Source organism: Pieris brassicae, chromosome 1 (assembly GCF_905147105.1).
Source record: "Pieris brassicae chromosome 1, ilPieBrab1.1, whole genome shotgun sequence".
NCBI classification, from domain to species: Eukaryota; Metazoa; Arthropoda; class Insecta; order Lepidoptera; family Pieridae; genus Pieris; species Pieris brassicae.
The window spans coordinates 19,792,308-19,813,042 of NC_059665.1; the positions used below are offsets into that span (position 1 = coordinate 19,792,308).

General features: G+C 32.4%; 2 protein-coding genes across 2 annotated transcripts; both read left to right on the forward strand.

Annotated features, from left to right (window-relative positions):
• Positions 1 to 956: 956 nt before the first annotated feature.
• On the forward strand, positions 957 to 7,970 carry LOC123716607 (transmembrane protein 185B). Its single transcript, XM_045672439.1, has 7 exons — positions 957 to 1,375; positions 1,448 to 1,624; positions 1,735 to 1,942; positions 2,362 to 2,491; positions 3,363 to 3,493; positions 4,088 to 4,217; positions 4,905 to 7,970. Exons 1-7 carry the CDS (start codon positions 1,326 to 1,328, stop codon positions 5,147 to 5,149), a joined length of 1,071 nt encoding a protein of 356 aa, XP_045528395.1. The 5' UTR covers positions 957 to 1,325; the 3' UTR covers positions 5,150 to 7,970.
• Positions 7,971 to 9,584: 1,614 nt separating this feature from the next.
• Positions 9,585 to 19,858, forward strand: LOC123706675. The gene is made up of 18 exons (XM_045655997.1): positions 9,585 to 9,785; positions 10,050 to 10,291; positions 10,706 to 10,838; positions 11,471 to 11,598; positions 11,918 to 12,159; positions 12,554 to 12,670; positions 13,330 to 13,459; positions 15,179 to 15,237; positions 15,577 to 15,667; positions 16,095 to 16,167; positions 16,576 to 16,723; positions 17,252 to 17,419; positions 17,560 to 17,645; positions 17,792 to 17,942; positions 18,510 to 18,627; positions 18,882 to 18,998; positions 19,214 to 19,311; positions 19,677 to 19,858. The coding sequence occupies exons 1-18, from the start codon at positions 9,585 to 9,587 to the stop codon at positions 19,805 to 19,807; spliced, it is 2,433 nt and encodes an 810-aa protein (XP_045511953.1). The 3' UTR covers positions 19,808 to 19,858.
• The last annotated feature ends 877 nt before the right edge of the window (positions 19,859 to 20,735 follow it).

The window sequence follows — 20,735 nt, forward strand, 5'->3', positions numbered from 1 at the left end:
TAGGAAGTCAGACGTTTCAGTGCGGTATTCTTGATGACATACTGGCGAAGTTTCCCGATTAAGGTCTCGTGTTGGACACAATCAAATGCTTTGGATAAGTCACAGAAAACACCTAAAGCATCATACGACTCCTCCCAAGCCTTAACGATATATCTATATAACTCAACAGCGGCATCCGCTGTCGAGTGACCCTTGGTAAAACCGAACTGATTATTATGTAATGATATGTATACGTTAAGATGACTGACTAGTTGATTTAATATAGTTTTTTTCAAATATTTTACTACAAGTAGATACTACGGAAATTGGTCTAAAGTTACTGGGGTCGGACATACTACCTGCTTTAAATAATGGAATTACTTTACTATCTTTCATTAGATCGGGAAACTCACCACTATCAATATAATTGTTAAAAATTATAGCTAGATGGGGAACAATTACATCAATTATGCTAATAATTATTTTTATAGAAATACCCCAAAGATCGGTAGTGTTTTTAATGTCTGTGGTTCTAAATATTCTTAATATATCTTCGGCACCAATAGGTCGGAATGTAAAACTGACCTTTTACTCGTTTACATTATTTTTAAGCAGCGATTCAGCGAGGGCGGGAGATGTTTGAAGAGACTTAGTAGTAGAAATTGGAATGTCAGACAAGTACTTATCAAAAAGAATCGCTATCTCTTCGTTAGATTTGATTATAATGTTATCGACACATAGTTTGATGTATTGATTACGATCCTTAACTCTTCCAATTTTACTATCCATTATATTTCAAGTCATTTTAGTTTTATTGGTAGTACTATTTTCAATGGCCGGGGCTTGAGACAAAAACACTTTTCGACTGGCGTGAGCCACGGGAATTTGTGTAAAAATGGTCACGTGACATACCCCGGACTCCTATTCCCCGGTCCCCACTTATGTATTTTTCATTTTACTGCAGAGGCTGTAAATAGGATGACGTTAAATCAAATTCACCTTCAATTTAAGTTAACAGTGGCCACTTTATTTCCTATCTTAATGGTTTTATTGGCAATAAGCGTACTCCTAGATCATAGGGCCGAGCTGTGCTAGTGTTCACTGCTCTGTGCTTTCATAAATTAAGTAATGAACATATTTACCTGGCTAAATTAAAAATTATACTAAAATCATTATATATTCATACGTTTTCTTTTATATACTACTATTTCACACAAGAAGTCACCGTAACTCACTTTTGTAACTGTAATCGGTATTCGTGAATCGTCATTCCAAAGTTAGAAGTTAAAGTCGCAGTTCAACAAAGTGCAATGCTAAAGTGGATTAAGAATACTAATTCAAGGTGAATGTGCACTGAAATGAATTTACAAACATTATTCCAGGATTTTAATCCCAGGTAGTTCTAAATTTTATAAAACATATTGACTACTCATCATTCAATATTTAATATTATATACTTTTTCCTTAGTAAATTCGTCGTGCACACTTGTTTGTCAATTTTTACGGCATTACTGGCTTTAAAGTTGGATAATACAATTGATTGGTCCTACTGGTCAGTTTTTGCACCAATATGGATTTGGAAATTTCTTGTGGTTCTTGGTGCTACAATTGGAACCTATGTTTGGTGGCAATATCCACATTTCAGGTGTGTTAAGCTTGCTTTGTGTTTCTAATTATATTTAATTTCTTTAATTATCTCACATATAACAAAATATTATAGAAAAATATATTAATGTAGCAAATATATATTTACAGATTAGAAGGTGAAGCCTACATTCATTATAAGGCAATGCTCATTAGTCTTGCCATACATTTAATATTGTTAATGTTTGAGCTGCTTGTATGTGACCAATTGACTACATATCGCCATTTTTGGATTCTTATTTTCATACCATTAATATTTATAAGCATAGTATCTATTGCTATTTGTATATGGTGTGTTAAACATGACCGAAGTTATGAGGTATGTATCAAACTATTTTTTAGTCTTTTAAATTTGAATACTAAGTTATTCTGTGAAATATATTATGACAAAGATATAGTAAAAAAGATATTATATATAAGATAATTTGATAATGAAACTAAAGTTATATTTAATATTTTATATGTGTTGCCTAAATTCCTATCTAATGTAATAATCAGTATTGATTCAGAACATATCATATATAACTGTTACACACAATAAGGCAAGTACTTCATCAATGTCCAGTGCTTGTAATTCTTTTTTATGAGTACAATTATTAGTGACAAACCAGATACTAGTTTAGGTATTTTGCACACAAAAATGGTCTAGAAACCTTTAAAAAACAGAGAATTGCAGGTGTCTGTAGGTTTAAATGGTACATCACTTTGTGAAAAAATATAATAAAAAAATATTTTTAGCTGGAACTATTTTGCGCTGTTAACATTCTACAATTCATATTTTTGGCTTTGAAATTAGATACAATTATTACTTGGTCTTGGGAAGTGGTGTTTGTGCCTCTTTGGATACTAATGTGTCTTAGTTTAGTTGGTGAGTATAGTTTAAACTATTATGATTACAAGTATTAAAGATAATATCAATTATTTCTTAAAATATATCTTTTCTAATTTCTAACAATTAAGAAATGCAGTAAAGTTGCATGGTTTTAATCTTATATCAAATTAGCCAAATACTATAAAAAGCATGTCAATTTCATTATTTGTGTATTTACCACTTCCATGATATTGAAGCAAGGCTTACGTTTCCAAAAATACTCACAGAGTGCTGCTTAGAATTCCGTACAAATATCTTTTTTAACATTCTATTTCATATTGTTTGCTATGTCCTGTAAATAAACCTCAAATAAACACAAGTATCATGTGCATTTAATACTTATTGGGCGCTTTTATTCTTTGTCATAAGAATAAAACTTTTGGTAAGGTCCTTAACAAAAAGCCGTTTCTTGTTAATAAATATAATTTTTTTTGCTATTATTTATGATCTAGCAATACAACTTTCTAAAATCTGTTTAAAATTACTAGATAGCGCCAGTCTTATTCAAGTAGTTTATATTTTTTATTTGATGTTGCATCACTTTATTTGATGTTGATGAGTATTGACTCATTTAAAATAGGACCTGATTTTAAGTTGAATAGTTGGAATATTTTAATCTAAATATTTCTATTATTAGGATTCTGCTAACTCCCATGAAACTGGTACTAACTGCTGATATTTCGTGAATTACTTTAGCAAATACTTATATGTATATTAGAACCTATTTGCCAACCAACCGATTTGAGAAGCCAACAAACTTATTTGTCATCGTTTCGTTTTACATATGACAAAATTCCAATTCCAACCGCCGTTGGATAATTATATACATATACATTTGGGATTAAGATACTTTTATGTATATTTTCAGGTGTGCTATATAGCATAATGTTCGCGGGTATTCTTCTACGTTCGCCTGAAGCCAACATTCAACAGCGGAGAACGAGCTTCAACTCCGCCATGGCCTATACATTCACTGTTGTGCCTATTTTGGTGTTTCTGGTTAGTAAAACATAGAACATCCCTTATTTAAAAACCTTTCTTGCTTTTCAACTTATGTTCAATTTAAAAACACATAAACCGCTTAACGCATTTTCGTCAAGTTTTCACCGTTCTAGCTGCGATTCCTTTTGCAATTTATTACTACTTGTCCCGTACTTTCCAAAAAACACAAAGTTTTTTTTTTTTAAATAAATATGTTCCTCAATGATAAAAAATAAAGCTTGGATTCGTAAAGCTATAATCAGTGAAGAGTAGACGCCCTTCCAGGATTCCTATGTCCAAGGACAAGCTGTATAACAAAAATCAATCAAATCGGCTAGCCGATTAATTATTAGTATTTATTTTTGTGTTAATTTTTTAGTATCTCAATTTTTTTATGTACTACAATAAAAATTACAGTAATCATGGCTTTTATTATTATTATTTGGTTAAAATTAAGTAAAAAAAATGACAAATCACAAAAACTTTTCACCAATGCTTCCGTAATCTCATCTCTGAAATCATTTAGTTTATTGTTTTAAATATACAAAATATCAATCATTCATCTTAACAACACAATGAATTTGTTATTTAAGTAACTATTTATATCCATAGGTTCTACTAACAAATAAGTTAGATGACAGCCCAGACAACAGATTTACATACATCGTAGTAGTCAGCCCTCTGTTCGTCACTTACGCTACACTTATTATCATGTCATTCAGCTCCAAAGGCGGTAATAAATGTAAGTATTTATATAAAAATATTTTTTAAGATTTCACGTCAGGGAACGTGGACATTCTTGACCCCCCCCCCCCCCCATGAAACGCCGCCGTAACGTTTTCTGTATCCAAAAGTAAACGTTTCGTGACCACCCCCAGTCACTCTTTATACCTAAAACTTACCATTATGTGGTGTAAAGTACTGGAAAGTCGAAAATAATATTATCAGTAACGCGTAATTCAATTCCCGCCCTGCATCGTAATGTTTTACAAGAGGACAACCCCGTTCATAATTCGTTACGTAATACTTGAACGCAGGGAGTTATCAAAAGGGAGTAGGGAGTATATCAAAAATCATACATTTATTTACACACACGATCGTGCACTAGTTATATACAGTACATTCTAAATTAATTATGTAGTATGTTGTAAATTTACTTTAAATTACTGTTAACCTGGATCGGGTGAGATCTCCCATATATATATTGCTTAAACGGAGGTCTCAAAAACTGTTGGAGGTCTCAATTAATTGTATTTGTATTAAATCCTTAAAGCAAGCAATAAATTAATATTGGAAGTGTATCACAAATAAAACGGATATAAACGCGAATTTATTTACTAGGAACAGCGAAAGTCTCTTGCTGAACACGATTACTGAACAACAATTTTTACATACTTTAAATACATCAATTATAAAAAATATATTTTAGGGTGGTTCGGGATTCGAAAAGACTTCTGCCAGTTCCTTCTATCAGTGTTTCCCTTACTGCAAGAATACGCAAATATCGCGTATAATAATAACGTGAATCGCGGATCGGTTCCGAACGAACCGCCCGTTAATCAAGAACCGTATAGAGACGAAGAAAAGAAAGTCCATAGAAAACAGAAGAATCAAAAGAAAAATGAAGCTTTAAAGCCCGTCGTACCAGTAACAAGCATAGATATGCCCGATTGAAAATCCAATATACAATCCTGGGTCAATCAAAGAGAATCAAGGTAAATTATACCAATTTCTTATCACTAGCAATAAATTGGTAATATATTGGATCTTAATTGATGAGGAATTATTTTACTTTAATCAGCAAATGCCTAAACCCACGAAAACGTTAGCCGCCATCTTGTTATTCCTTATGTTACTATAGCTAATGTCAAATTAAGATGGCCGACAATAAACGAAATAAAGGCGCCTATTTCAAAATGTCAACTATTATTAACTAGAGATTTGTTCACGTATTTATAGAGTTTAATGCATACATAAGACTTAGTAAAATATCTGTGACAGTCGGAAATCTTTTCGATTAGTTTGTAATGTTACCAAAAATTTACACTTTTCTAACACTACGGATACAGCTTTAGAAAATAGGAATGAACTTTTGCTTTAGTTTTTGGTATTAAATTATACGAAACTCAGTAATTTGCAATTGCATTGTATATGTTGTGTTAGAACTGGGTGGGGTAATAAAAACCATAGACAATGCGCGTCTGTAGTAAGAGTAGGATAGTTTTTCTCTCGCTCCCCCAGATATTGTACCAGTTACAGATGACAAAGATAGTAATGTAGCGAAGAAATTACGAATTGCTACGTAATTTTGTATTTGGGTCGTCTATAAGAAACATTTATTGTTTGCAATGCAAACACATAAGCCTCAAATAGTGATTCAATCTTTTGTCCTTATCACTCCAGTGTGTAAATAGGGACAAAATCGTAGGGCGATAGGGATTTAATGATACCAGTGTCTCAGTAGCGCATTTTAATCTCATTTTTTAATAATAAATTAAGCATATTTCCTATTATCTTGATTTAGTTTTCAGTGAATAAAGTCAATCAAGGTATATTAACATAAAATTATTTACATTGTCGGCTTATACATCGTATTAGATTCCAATCAGTAATTATACCAATTCGTATTTCGCTAACGTAAATGTTTTATTTATTTAATATTAAACACCTTTTTTTGGAAAAGTCTTTGGTCCATCGTTTGTGATGCACATGTATTATAAATAAGAATAATACAGTCATCTCTGAGTCAAAAATAATCTTTCTAACTAAATTAAATGTCGTATTTAACACCTGTGTAGGGCATTGAACTCGAAAGGTGTAAGCTGAACTTTGCTATGGAGCTATTCCAAATCTCAGAAACCTTGGTTTCGGAATGTAAATAATTAGAAAATATTGAAGGTAGCCGAAACCTTACGAAACAAATATGATGATTAATTAGTTAATTATTATCTTTTTAAGTTATATGTACATCAACCGATTAAGTTAAATGTTTAAGAAACACAGCTTTATGAATTTGTAAAGTATCGGAACATAAGTATACTATGAAAATCATTTTCTTTAAATGCTAGATGTCCTTCGTGACATGAGCTAATAATTCCTTTGTTCTTCTTTGGGTGGGTAAGTTATTCGGTTTTTATTGTAGTTAATCACGCATATTTCCTCTTTATGGTTACATTTTTATATTAATTTATGTATAACAACTAAATCGAATTTATGACACTTGTGTTAAAAAAAATCTGGTTAAAACGGGTACTAGAATTTCAAATGTATGCATATAGCATATGTTTAATTATTGTGTACGAAACTCCAACTTCTTTATAAATCAACTTATTTAGAAGCCTCAATTAGTAAGAATATTCCGTAATATGCCACTACAAAATGTTAGTTTTTGTATGTTTATAGTGCGTGATGAATTAGGTTATTTGTCAAAGACAGCCGTTATAGACATGTTAATGTAGTTTTTTTAGTACTCATTTTGTCAATTATTTTCCCGCGCTTTGATTATTATCTGTGTAAATCATAGAGCTAGTTCCAAATGTATAAACGTTCATAGGAGTTTGTTGATGTAATCATAGACGTAATAAATAATTTTAATAGATAAAAAATTCGACCAATACAAAGAAAGAAAACATTGGAAAAAAAAAGTGTACACTAATAAATTAAATATTAAAATGCTTAATATAGCTTTTTTTCATGCCTTACATTTTATTGCTTAGGTTATACCATGGCTATAACGATTTAGTTATAAATAATACGATAGCTTACATTTTATTTTTATACATTCAATATGTTTTGCATGCGACAAAATTGTTTACATACCCCAATTAAATGCCGGCAATCATTCTATATCAAGTATTGCTCTTCATATCATTGGTGTTTTAAAATATAAACGGTGCTTTTAATTGTAGAATATATTTGTAAATAATGTTCAAATATGTTAAGGGTTCAAATGATGCATGTAGAGAATATGTATGTACTTAAAAAGTGATTTAATAAAAAAAATAGTAAGATCCTCTTACTGTTCGCCATATTTGGTCTGTGTGTACCATCATTGATTAATTTACTAATGTGCTAATAGCGTCATAAATTTATTTTCGTATATTAAAATTAGAGTGATTAAGCTGGGATGTTTTGTGTAAAATCATTAACAAACCTTTATTAGCTTTTGAACAAATTTCCGTTCGAATAAAATGGAATTTAGAATTCTGTTAAAATCAAATAATCGTCAACTTTTTGCATACGTAGATAAATAAAATTTCTATTTCATTAAAGTAGATGCATATTCCCTACGATCTTTTTAAGTTATAATTTATGTATTTGTTATTTAGGCACTTGAAGGTAAACTAGTAGGTGCAATTAGGTACGAAGTATTTTTTTAATTAGATGTAACTAATTTAAGATTTTTGTTGCGTAACAATGAATTAATACTGTGATATACTCTTCCTATTCGCTTCTCAGAATGTTATTTTGTTAATATTTTTTGTTTCAAATAAAGTGTGCAGTTGTTAAGCGATATTGTCTTTTTCTAAAACCTTAGTTGTATATTTTAGTTTTATGAGAATAATAAATTAACATAAATTATTTTATGAGTCCATTGCACTGACTAAGTGAGATTTTTTACTAAACCAGCATTACGGTGAGAATACGGGTTAGCACCGCGTATGATGACAATTTTTGAACGTGTTCTCACTATTCATTACAATGATATTGTTACGAAGACGGGTCGACTACAATGTTTCTAGATTTTTCCACTACTTAGAGAACTTTTCAGCAGGCTGTAATATGATTTCTGACCGTTTCAGGAGAGGGTGAATCACATATTAGAAAATTGTAATTTCCATAATGTTACCCTAGTTTTCAGGAAGCTGAAACATTTTTTCAGTCAGTTTCAGAACATGTGTAGTCGAGTGGTGCAGTTTTCAGGAGACCCGTTTTCAGGCGTTTTCAGGCCTAGTTATACCCCTTTGATGAAGGAATATTCTAGACCGAACTTTCTAGGTGTGAGACAAGGACGAAATGATACGAGAGAGAGAGAGAGAAGATCAGAACTTTCTCGAAACCAGACGAGCACTCTAGAACGCCGTACGACAAGGACGGAGCAACGTGCGAAAAAGACAAAGAGTGCGGACGTTCTAGAATTGTGTAGCAAGTAGCAAGCCCGCCTAGAAAGTTCTCGAATATTGTTTAGACTTATTCCCAGGGATATATAAGCGAGCCGAAACGCGACTAGTCGCCTTTAGTTTTGAATGCGATTACACGAGAGGAACACCGAAGCGATAAAGTGCGAATAAAGTGATTACAAGTGATAAAGAACTGTGTGAAGTAATAAGTTATTGTTTTTGTGTGTGTAATTAGTGCATCTCTGCTATTAATTTGTGCCCATACATTCCTCATTTGATTTACCAATAAATAAACCCTTGAAGAACTCCACGGCATTTTCTATCCGATCCCCTAGCTCGTAACAATATGTACAGGTCGCATCTACGCCAAAATTCATTACAGTCACGTAATGAAATGTAGAACGACTCACCCCATATAATTTCGGCCTTACGTAACTTCTACTTGTTCCAAACTTCGAGGTTTCGAAGGTAACTTAACACTACTTAATTTATTAGTTAATAGTTTTGGTTTTATTAGTTAATGATCTATGATTTTGGTCCTTTTTTGATACAAGTATTATTTCTATTGTTTGGATAGCGTATATGAAATTTAGGTTCCGAGCTGAATTCTAAAAATCGCTTCCGCAGCAAAATATACATATAAAACCAAGCCAAAATATATAGAGATATTAAAACCTAAAAACATACACAGTAGACAAATACGCGTACGTATATACATCCTTATAAATATATTTTTTTTCATTGTAATTTTACAGTTTTCATTATAATTCAAATAAAATTATACATTTTTAAACTACCCTAATAGCCTCGTAAAGCGGTATTTACTCCAATTATTTCAAGGTCGAGGTTGCCAAAACTATTCTCAAACCTTTGCGCCCAACTTTCCTCACCTGGCACCGACGTCGCCATCCATCGATTTTTATTTTGTTTACCCCAGTCATCAAGATGAACCCGAATAGCTAGCATTACACTATGCTAAACTCACTAAAATGACATCTAAAAGTAGAAAAATAATTAATGATGAAACAACAGGCGAGGTGGAACTATTTAACCACTGTAGAGAAATGGAAATTGTTTGTTATGCCATAACTAAAGTGATTGTAGAAGCGAGTAATAAATGGCAGAGATCAACAAAATCTACGCATTCGCTATCCAATAGAAATTATATTATGGAGTTGGTGAATATACAGGTACGTACGCCTTACATTTCAAAAAATATTTCATTTCAAAAATTTAAAACCTATAAGTAAGGTGTCAAACGTAACGTAAAACTAAAGTAATCAATTTCAACTCAAACTGAGCTGATATAATCTGTTCGTATTAAATATATTCGTCTATGGTTATTTTAACAGTAGCAGAATAATGAACTCTGGTAGATTTTACGCTTTTATTATATTTAACTGCGTAATTTTGTTTTAAAAACACATTTAAATCTATTAAAAACTACATTTCAGGTACTAGATCAAATAATAGACTATTTAACTAAGCTAGTTAAGTCATTTTACAAATTAAATCCTAAATTAGCTAGATTAAAAAGGGAAAATGAATTGATGCTAAGCAAACACGATCATATTTTTGATAAGTTGTGTAGCAGAAGATTTATAATGTGTCAATCTATTAACAATTTAATAACAACGATATTATCGACCTGTCTACGAAGAGACGATTCGAGGAAGATGATCGAATCATGCTTATGGTAAGTTGTACGTCTTTTTCTTTAATCTATGAAAAATGGAAATCCTCATGTAATGTAGTAGGAAGTAAAATTTTATCTTCTTCGAGAGTGTAATAGAGGTTTTTAGAACTGTTTGGATACATTTGCTATAAAAAACATAAATATTTCAAGATATTACTTTTTGCTTTGTTATATACAAAGTACTAGAGTTCACACAGAGTACAAAAAAATATACGTGGAAAACCCTCCTCTTTCGGATTTTGAATAAAAACCGAAGTCGGTTAAATAAAAATATTAAAAATTAATTTCTTTATGAAGCATGATTGCCTGGTCTGTAGGTACAGACTTAGATCCCTGTTATGCGTAGAATTAATGATTTTTAATTAATTACTAGAATTTTTTTCTAATCGCTACTCATCGTGACTATTTTTACAGTTTAGTAGGAATATATAACAACTTGACGGGCCTCAGTTACAAAAAGTTTTCTGCAAAGTTCAATGTCTGCAGCAATACGTACCCAAATGCAATCAGCGAAACAAAACCCATCACGCTAACAAAGATTGTTCAGGTTAGCATAACTTCAAGTTTTGAGGTCGAGACGTTTTTCATTTAATTCGAGTTTATTTTCAAACGAATAACAAACTATTTTTCATATAGATTCCAATAATAAGCTAACTACTAATTTTTTCAGCTTATTTTAAGCAACGACAACATTGAAAATATTTCATCTGTATAATATAAAAAATATAATTTGAAAACCTGGCTGTTCCTCCAGTTACAGTCTGAGCTCTGAGATTTGAGTATAAATTACAAAATCGTAGAGTGTAGGTAGATACACGTCTGTAGGAATATTTATTAATACATTTTAATTTTGTAAGAAAACCCAGACCCTTAATCACAGCAGACTTCATACCTTTAATGGCGTTAACAAAATTATTCCGAATGTTAAGCCATATACAACTGAGCCACCACAGCAGCTTCCTTCCTCACAAATGATTGAGTTTATGTTAACGACCAAAATTAAGCGCACATTATAAGAAAAATAAATTATAACGACCTGAGTTCGAAGTCACAAGTTATCCACCATCAATCACAAGTATGACCGTAAAACCAATGAGCAAACCATGTTTAATTTAGTACAAAATTACAAGTATTATATATTTTCCGTTAGAGACTTCATATAAAGATAACCTGTTACAGATCCTATCAAAAAGTCGAACGGAAGTGAATTGTCACCGCCTGATCCACTGTCTGGTCCAAATGTTTAAACCCGAAGAGCACCAAGATAACGAGTCTTCCAGTAGCGCAGACAGTTTAGAAATTTATCAGTTAGTTTTATTATTATTACACCGAGTTATTGCTTTACATCAACAATATGTGTGAATGCTAAGCTAATATAAATAAATGTATCCATGGAGTAAACATTGAAAAATCATAGAAAAATAATTTTGCACATTACTAATATATGACGATAAAAAAGCCCAACTTAAAGTAAAACTAAATTAATATAGAAAACTTAATGATTTCTTGTTACAGTAATTTAAAATTAAAAAGTATCCCGACTTTTTGAGGTCTTTATAACAAAATTGTACTGTTGTACGAGTTTATTATATTTATAGAAATAGCTATAGCTTTAAACACTTTCAGCACGCTAACAAAACACATAACGCCTCCATCTTCATCTGTATCCAAAATAGATATTAACAAACGTCGAGAAGCATTTATTGAGAACCGAAAAGCTAAAATGAAGCAAGCGCAGAGTCTCATCGAACCAAAGAATGGGCATAAGAAATTGACTGAAGTTTTAAATCCACAGAATTCTGACTCAGAAATACCTTACACGTCACTTTTGAGTAACGAGTGTGTTTTGGATGTTCTTCTTAATGAAGGTGTGTTCATATTCCTTATATCTGTTTTTTATTTCTAATAATGTATATACTTTTCCTGTGTGAATTTTTTGTGGTAATTCAGCCTCCATGCCTCCCTGTTCTCAAGTTATATAAATAATAATAACTGACTGTTTAATGCTCCTAGTTGAAGTTTCATAGGATTGTAGTGGTTGTAATAATGGTGACAATATGTTAATCGGCGTAGTTGTGTAAATATATATCGATTGTATGGAAATGAAAGACCTTCCTTTGTAGGTTAACGTCAAGAGAAATTACGCGTATGGAACTTGTAACGCCATCTATCGGTACATTTAAACAACTCTATCCTTATGTGGTATGATTATGAGCACATTTAAAATGATTATTTTTTATAAATTAATTTGGATTCTTTCAGAGAACGTAAACAGTATTCTACAAAGCGAAGAAGTATATATTGAAGTATTGTTAGACACTGTGGCAAACATTTCGCCGGTGTTACTAGGGAATAAAGGCGTTAAGAAACTTAAATCAGGTAATTACATGTTACATCTACATTAACAGCCTTTTTTCTCAAAAAACTTAATGTTTAAGGTACATTATCAAATAATTATGCGTTAAACTATAAACAGTATACGTACCTAAAGTTATGGATAAAATATTTTCGGCATACAATATCCCGTATAAAACTTCTGTTAAATCTGGCAATCTCGCATGAACTAATATCTAACTTCTCAGCATCTATTACATACATTATATAGCATCTTCACATCTCTATTTGGACATTCTACATACAATAAAAGCTCATTTCTAACATTTAGTCTGGGCCTTAGATTTCTGTATATATTTCATTATCATTTGTTTTTTTTCTAATAGGTAAGTAGATCGGCTTTCCTACCATAGAGCCATTCTAACTAACGCCGACTTTTACTAAAAAGTCAGCGTGTGTTAGGACTATCCAAGGCATGCCGATTTCCTCACAATTTCTTTTACCGTCTTGACTGCGCACATAGACAAAGTTTCGAACCTACAACCTCAGTGATGAGGGCAACACTGCTCTTGTGTGAATCTACATACATCAAATAATTAAATTGTTGAGCAATAATAACTATGTATAAATAAATAAATAGAAATAGCTAGATAACTATGTATAACACGTTGCTAGTGTGAAGATGTGAATATATTTATCTTCAGGTAGGTTACAAGCGAGCAAAAAAGCCGCTCAGAAGGTGACGGAGTATTATCAGAACATTCTATGGGGCGATGTTGGTAACTGCCTTGAACACATTGTACTATGGTGGTCCTCGTTTCCTTTAGCCACAAGGTAATATTTTACCGTCTTATTAACGTCTTTGTAGCTTATGGGTTATTCGCTTAGCGTATACACTGGCATGCGTTCTTTGTTTGTTTGTTTTGGTTTGGATGGCGCAGAAGTGTAACCTTCCACATAAAACAGTGGCAAATATTAGGTCCACATATGAAATTGGCGTATTTCGTACTGGCCACTTTAATCACGATGTTCTCCTCTTTGGTAAGGAATTCCAAATTCAAATTTGTACAGATATTTACTCATGACCGTCATTCGTTTGTTTTTTTCTTGTTTTTTTTTTCTGTTTGCGTCACTCATTTTACAAAATGGAAAACTTAAAGTATCGCATTATTTACGAGTACGAGTTCCACCGTGGCACTAGTGCTGCGGAAACGACTCGAAGGGTGAATGATGTGTATGGCGGTCATGTTGCAAAAGAAAACACAGTTCGTTTTTGGTTCCAACGTTTTCGTTGTGGAAATTTCGACCTGCAGTACAAGCCCCGTAGACGGCCTGAGACCCAAGTTAATAATGAATTATTGAAGGCTATTGTGGAAGCGGATCCATCGCAAACCACCGAGTCCGAGTTAGCTGCAGGCTGCGGTGTTAGTGATAAAACTGTTTTAATTCACGTGAAGCAAATTGGGAAGATTAAAAAGCTTGAAAGGTGGGTACCTCACGAATTGACTGAAGCAAACCGGCAAACGCGCGTCGACTGCTGCGTTACATTACTGATCCTTTACGATAATGGGAAGCGCTCAGCGCAATGGTTGGATCCTGGCCAGCCAGCCAAATCCTGCCCCAAGCGAAAATTAACCCCAAAAAAAGTTACTTGTAAGCGTTTGGTGGACTGGTGCCGGTATTGTTCATTGCAGTTTTCTCAAATCTGGCCAGACTATTACGGCTGATGTCTATTGTCAGCAATTGCAAACCATGATGGAAAAGCTAGCGGCTAAACAACTTAGGCTGTTCAATCGCTCCACGCCACTGCTACTTCACGACAACGCTAGACCACATACTGCATAACAGACGGCTACCAAATTAGAAGAGCTTCAATTGGAATGTCTAAGACATCCTCCGTACTCCCCGGACCTTGCTCCAACAGATTACCATTTTTTTCGAAATTTGGACAACTTCTTGCAAGGGAAAAAATTTAACTCTGATGGGGCAGTCCAAATCGCCTTCACAGATTTTATTGATTCCCGTCCGACTGGTTTTTTTAGTAAAGGGATCAATGAACTACCTCTGAGATGGCAAAAGTGCATAGAAAACAATGGTTCATACTTTGATTAATTAAATATATTATAATTAAAAATATTCGACTTTTTGTTCCTCTCATACAAAACGCCAATTTCATATGTAAGGACCTAATATATTATGTCTGTGCCTTGGGGCGTTACAACAATACATTACGTGTTAGATTTTACATGAAATCTATTTCTTGCGAGTAAGCCTATCAGAATCTAAAACTAATTCTTAATAATTTTAGTATTGTGAAAAATTTAATGAATGCAAAGGATCATGTCGCACTGAGTTTATACTGACGTTGGTGCCAATCATAATCAAACGCGTTTCGTTTTTAATTACGTTTGCACATTTCCCTTTAGACTTTTCAACAAATGCCTACCTAAACCTTATATATTATATACTATACATTTAATCTACCAAATCTTTATTTTTTTTAAATAATGTTTATTTAAAATAGTTAAAATATTTATACACTTTTGTTTTAAGATCACCAAGTGTCAGCCAAAACCTTCGTGAATGGTTATTTTCTACCTTCAATGTTAATAGTAAGTTTAATTCTATTTTTAAACTTGATAAATAGTTTATAATATTTAAATTAATAATCAGTTTAAAGGCGTTTTAACTCTCGTTTCAAGTGTAATTGATAAAACCCGAAACGAGATCTTAATGAGACCTAAAATAATGTGTTAAGTATTGAATTTTTCGTTTCTACTATTAAAATGAATCCCTACTTTTAGTACAGGGAATTTATTAAAACGGTAAGTAAACCCCTAGGATAATTCGTATTACACTACAACCGTTGCAACCTTAATGCATCAATTAGTACTAAAATATCTTAAAAGATATATATATTCGTTATTTTACAAATACGTGATTTCCCATAGACACGCCAGATTTGGTATTATCAGCACTGAGGATCCTTGCCGATGCTTTGGGCTGTCATGCTACTTCTACGTCGTGGGATAAGCACTTTGGGTAAATTTCTATGTTCTCTCTGATTAATGTATCTCGTGGAATTTTATTATTTATTATGTATGTTAATTAAAGTTTTTTTTTGTCAAATCACACCCATATAGATTATATACAGTACCAATTTTGGACACGCTTGTCAGTTAATTAAGAACTTGTAAAAATATACGTATTATCATTGTAAAATCTTGCTGTTGATCCTACAAAAATTTAATATTTACTATTCATAGAATGCTATTTCACATAACCAAGGATGACGCCGTCCGAAAAAATCTACAGATCTAATCGAATCTACAGAAAATAACGGTTATGAAACGCATCAACGGCTCAAAGCAAATACGAATAATTTTAGATATAGAAATGAGGCATAATTAGTATTAAACATTCGTAACGCTTTTTTATTATTGTAATTCGTAATTTTCTTTGCATATAGGGCAACATTGACAACGAACTTAAGAACTACATCGTTGGCAGTCTATCCAGGTCTCTCCATAAATATGACTGAAGTAAGTTTTATGGACATTGGACATGTATTTTAATTAATGATGAAAATAGTCTAAAAAATATATTTAACAGTCAGAAGCCTACCTAAGAACACTCCGTTATTCCAAGTTTGCGTTTGTTTTTATTAGGAACATAATTACTAACATTAAAATCGCTTTTGCCGTTTCGTAGTAAGCTTGTAGATTTAACAAGAAATTAAAGAACATTTATTATACATTTCAGTCTTACACAATTGGTTAAAGATAATATAAACTGATTTGTAAAATCAGAATGATAAAAACGAACCATGACTTTCAATGGCTTTACGGATAAGGTTTAAAATTTTCGCTTCTTTATTTGTACAATTGAAGTCCACCGATTTATTGCTTATAATTTTTACCAATTGCCATATTGTTTTTAATATTTTCGAGGCAACTGAGACCGGAGCAAATTACGCCGTAATGCTGCAAGAGCTGGTATCTTTAAACAACCACTGCGAAGTGACATGGGAGTACATAATGGGCGCACCATTAGAAGATTTACCTATTGTTGAACAAATACCTATATTACATAGACTTGGTATGTCAAAAGTGCTTCTATTTGTTAATAAAATTGCTTAAAATTCACTCGACATGGTGGTGTGGTTGTAATCTACCTTTACATAGTCATACATGATATTATCAATATTTTAATAAAGTCCGTTCGTCCCATATTTTAATTAATTCTATTAACCAATGATTTTATATCACTTAACACGTAACACAATATTTATACATTATGACAAGCAAATAAATTAATTAGATATGTATGAAGTTCCAGGGTTTTCGATCAATGGTTTTCAAACCACTGCAATAACATTTTTGATTTGTTGATTATTATGGCTTTATGCTTTGATAATCCTAATACTTATATGAAATATATATATATAAGTTTTGTGAGTAAATAACATGACACGTAAATAGGTTCTCTTTCCGAACAGCTAATATATCCCGTTTATACCAAGCACCATCTACCACCACCACTACATTGTGACTCTTATGCACTGTTTAACAGTTCCTGAGATTTTCAAGATTTTATATAGAGTGTGAGACCCTGTATGTTTTACAGACCATTCCATACACACTTACCGCTTATGGTGTCTTGCGGAAACCCGGAGACTTGCGAATAACTGGGCGATGGATGATTTCTTCCGCATCGCACACAAAGACATGGTCGCATGTATGGAACAACTCAATCACTTACGATTCGCTGATCATACACTTACTATTGAATCAGGTATAAAGTAAAACATTAGTACACCTTAACTAAAGAACTACTATGTGCCTATTCATTACAGCATAAATAAATCGTTTTAAATAGTGGTAGGTACTTTTGTTATATACTTAAACACCAATAGGTCCTATTATCTTTTATAGGAAAAATCGGGGTTCATGAAAACGTTTGCGCAAAAATGAGAGAAAAACTAGTGTCCGAAGTAAAAGTCAATATTAAAAAATTTAAGGTAAAATTATTATACATAATACATTTACTAATTAAATTTTATATTTATCCACAATTATAAAGACATTACTGTAAATTCTTGATAAATTATTTTATTATTTCCGATATTAATTTTGGTACAGAAATTTGGAATAAAACATGTTTTAGGATGCCACAGAAGAAATAATATCCGTGTTATCATCTGTGTGTGGAACGACAAGTCTGGCTCATCTCACCATGATGTTCCCAAGCAACGCGGAATGGCGACACGTCACTGAAGCGTTGCCTCAATATTCTGCATATGTGCACGAGTTTTTAGGTAGAAGCTTTTATCACTGGAACATTATCCTTATATTATAATAGTATCACTGCACGCCTAACTTAAGTCAATTAACTAATAGACTTATAAGTGATTATACAGCGACATGAACGATCTAAAAGTTCATGAGATATTTCAGTTAATATCCTGAAAACTATCAAGCTAATTACAAAAACCTTTGTATAACTACTAACTGTAAAACATATCTTCGCTGGAATTATTCCACCTCAATCATGTAGACCGGCCCTAGAACGGAGTTGCCCTTAAGCATTCACAAAAAATACGCATTTAAGTGATTAATATAATAGGTTACGGATATGGATGACGTGTTACATAATGCAGTATTAACGATTATCTTATTTTTGGTTAGACTTTAATCACAGGCCATACTTTTAGGATATTTTAACATAGGCATCATTTTTCTTTAATTGTTTCGTTCATTTTTCGTTAATATGTATTACAGGTGTGTACAAATACCATATTATTTTTAATGTCTGTGTCGATTCTCTGTACAAGGTAATAAATGTTTTTATTTAATTTTCTTCATGTCTTTTTTTTCTTTTTTAGACAAAATGCTACTCCCCGTAATAAAAGCAACCAATGACATAACAACTCTAAACATGGTTCTAAGAATAATGTGCGAATCCTGGCTACACCACATTTATGTGGCTAAAGTGAAATTTACGTAAGTATGTATTTCGTCCGGGCGATATATAAAGCGAGTAGGTGTTTTTGTTATCTACCGTGCAAATATAAAACAAATACAACGTGAGCGAGGTCCCGTAACTTATTTGTGTGCTGTATTTGCTAAACAATTAGTTTTGTCAGAAATTTTAATAGAAATCAGAATAGTTATACCGAGGGTGTCTTGGGACTCATGACCGATGCATGGAGGCTGATATGTTGTTTAATAACGCCGTTACAAATATTTATTTTCAGTAAAGTGGCCGCAGAGCAATTATTAGTAGACTTCAATGAGGTACGTGTTTGGTTAAATGAATGTAAATCACTGACTACAACAGCAAGAAAACAAATGTTGCAAAACGAAGTTTTAAGGTAATCATTTTTACAAAAACGTATAACCTAACCTTACGGGCTCTTACAGTTACTAGTTAGTACAATTTTATATTCGCGGTCTTTTGTTAGACACTTAAACCTTTTTGTATTTAAATTTGTTTAGAATTAATCTTGTATGGTTTGTGATATTCGTAACCCATCTAATTATATAAAAATCTATGGATCGAAGCTATTTTATTCCATTTTGCTACTAGGCGATGTGAAGGTGTTGGCAGGCTGTTGTTACACGCGCCAGGTGATTTAATATCAATGCAAGAATCCACTATGCCTTCAGCGAAAATACGGAAAGACGGTAAGATTTTTAATGAAAAAATTATACCTCGCAACATACTTTAATTAACTCGACATACTTCAAAAACCTACTTGCATAATCTGTGCTCTAACTGTCAATAATGAAACTAAACATCGCGACCTTAAATTGTCTTTGGGTTAACATTTATTGAAAACGACGTTGCCGATGTATCGATTTAGTTAATCATAAATGGATTTACATAATAAGTTAATAATTTTGTCATAAAATAGGTGAAAACGTTAACGAATAATAAACATTTATGAATCACCTAACAAAATAATAATTTATGAAACATAGCATCTATTGGAGCTGAGGGCGGAGGTGTATAGAAACTCTCTAAAACTCTATTATTTTTTACCTTTCAGACAACGAAACTCCTGACCAGATGATGCCCGCAGAGATGTATGTTCCTAATCAAAAGCAATGGTTGACGCTTCGTGCGAACAAACTTAGTGGACCCGTTGCATTCACCCTTTGTTGCTTAGTTTTATATTAATATCACGGTTTTGCTTGAATTAGGCATACAATTATACATCTTACTAATGTTGCCGATATTCTTATTATGCACTTTAAAATATTTCTTCCGCCTTATCCCAACAACAATTAAATTTAAAAGGAATAACCAGCTATAGCTATTATTAAAATATGTTTCAAGAGTTATGTATTTGATTTAAAGAATAAGGATTTAGGATATATGATTATATTTTCTGTACCAGCCCTAACCTCATAACTCTACAAATCGTAAATCCTGAATAAATTTGGTATATACACAGGTAGCATCAATCCATTAAACGTATTATTGCGATCGCATCAAATGTTCAAATTCTATGATTGGCTGAATCTTGTAGATCACTATCATGACCATTTAAATGCTGACTGTGTAAGATAGTTGTATATAAATTTATAGCCACCACATTTTCAAACAAATTTTAGCTAACTACAAAACGTGCAAAATATTTATTTATTTACAAAAAAACACTATCCCTACAGTACTAGGGTGTCGAAAAAAATTTGAATAAAATATATTTAAGATAAACAATATGGCTACTGTGATCTCACTCTGCGAACTAAAAACATTGATAGTGTCGGAGACATTCAGTAAGCGCAACGTCTTTGTTAACGGGGATCTGCAACAGACTACTTCTGGCCCTTGCTATCGCAAACAACCTTGGCCTTCGCGCTCTCACATATGCCCTTGGTACAAAGAAACGTAGAAGTCTCGGTAATGGAGCGTTCAAGTATTACGTCACGCAATTTTTGGAGATTCTTCGCGCCGTAACGTTTCACTGACTAACGCCAGTGACTCTCTAAACCTAAAACTTACCATTATGTGGCGCGTAATTCAATCCCCGCCCCGCATCGTAACGTTTTACAAACGGAAAATATTCGTTACGTAATACTTGAACGCTCCCTAACTCGGTAAC

Coding starts and splice junctions, on each gene's coding strand:
- LOC123716607 (XM_045672439.1), top strand. CDS start 1,326: ATGTGCACTGAAATGAATTTACAAACATTATTCCAGGATTTTAATCCC. Junction 1,625..1,734: donor TGGCAATATCCACATTTCAG/GTGTGTTAAGCT, acceptor ATATATTTACAG/ATTAGAAGGTGAAGCCTACA. Junction 2,492..3,362: donor AATGTGTCTTAGTTTAGTTG/GTGAGTATAGTT, acceptor GTATATTTTCAG/GTGTGCTATATAGCATAATG.
- LOC123706675 (XM_045655997.1), top strand. CDS start 9,585: ATGACATCTAAAAGTAGAAAAATAATTAATGATGAAACAACAGGCGAG. Junction 16,724..17,251: donor ACCTATATTACATAGACTTG/GTATGTCAAAAG, acceptor TATGTTTTACAG/ACCATTCCATACACACTTAC. Junction 18,628..18,881: donor GTGGCTAAAGTGAAATTTAC/GTAAGTATGTAT, acceptor ATTTATTTTCAG/TAAAGTGGCCGCAGAGCAAT.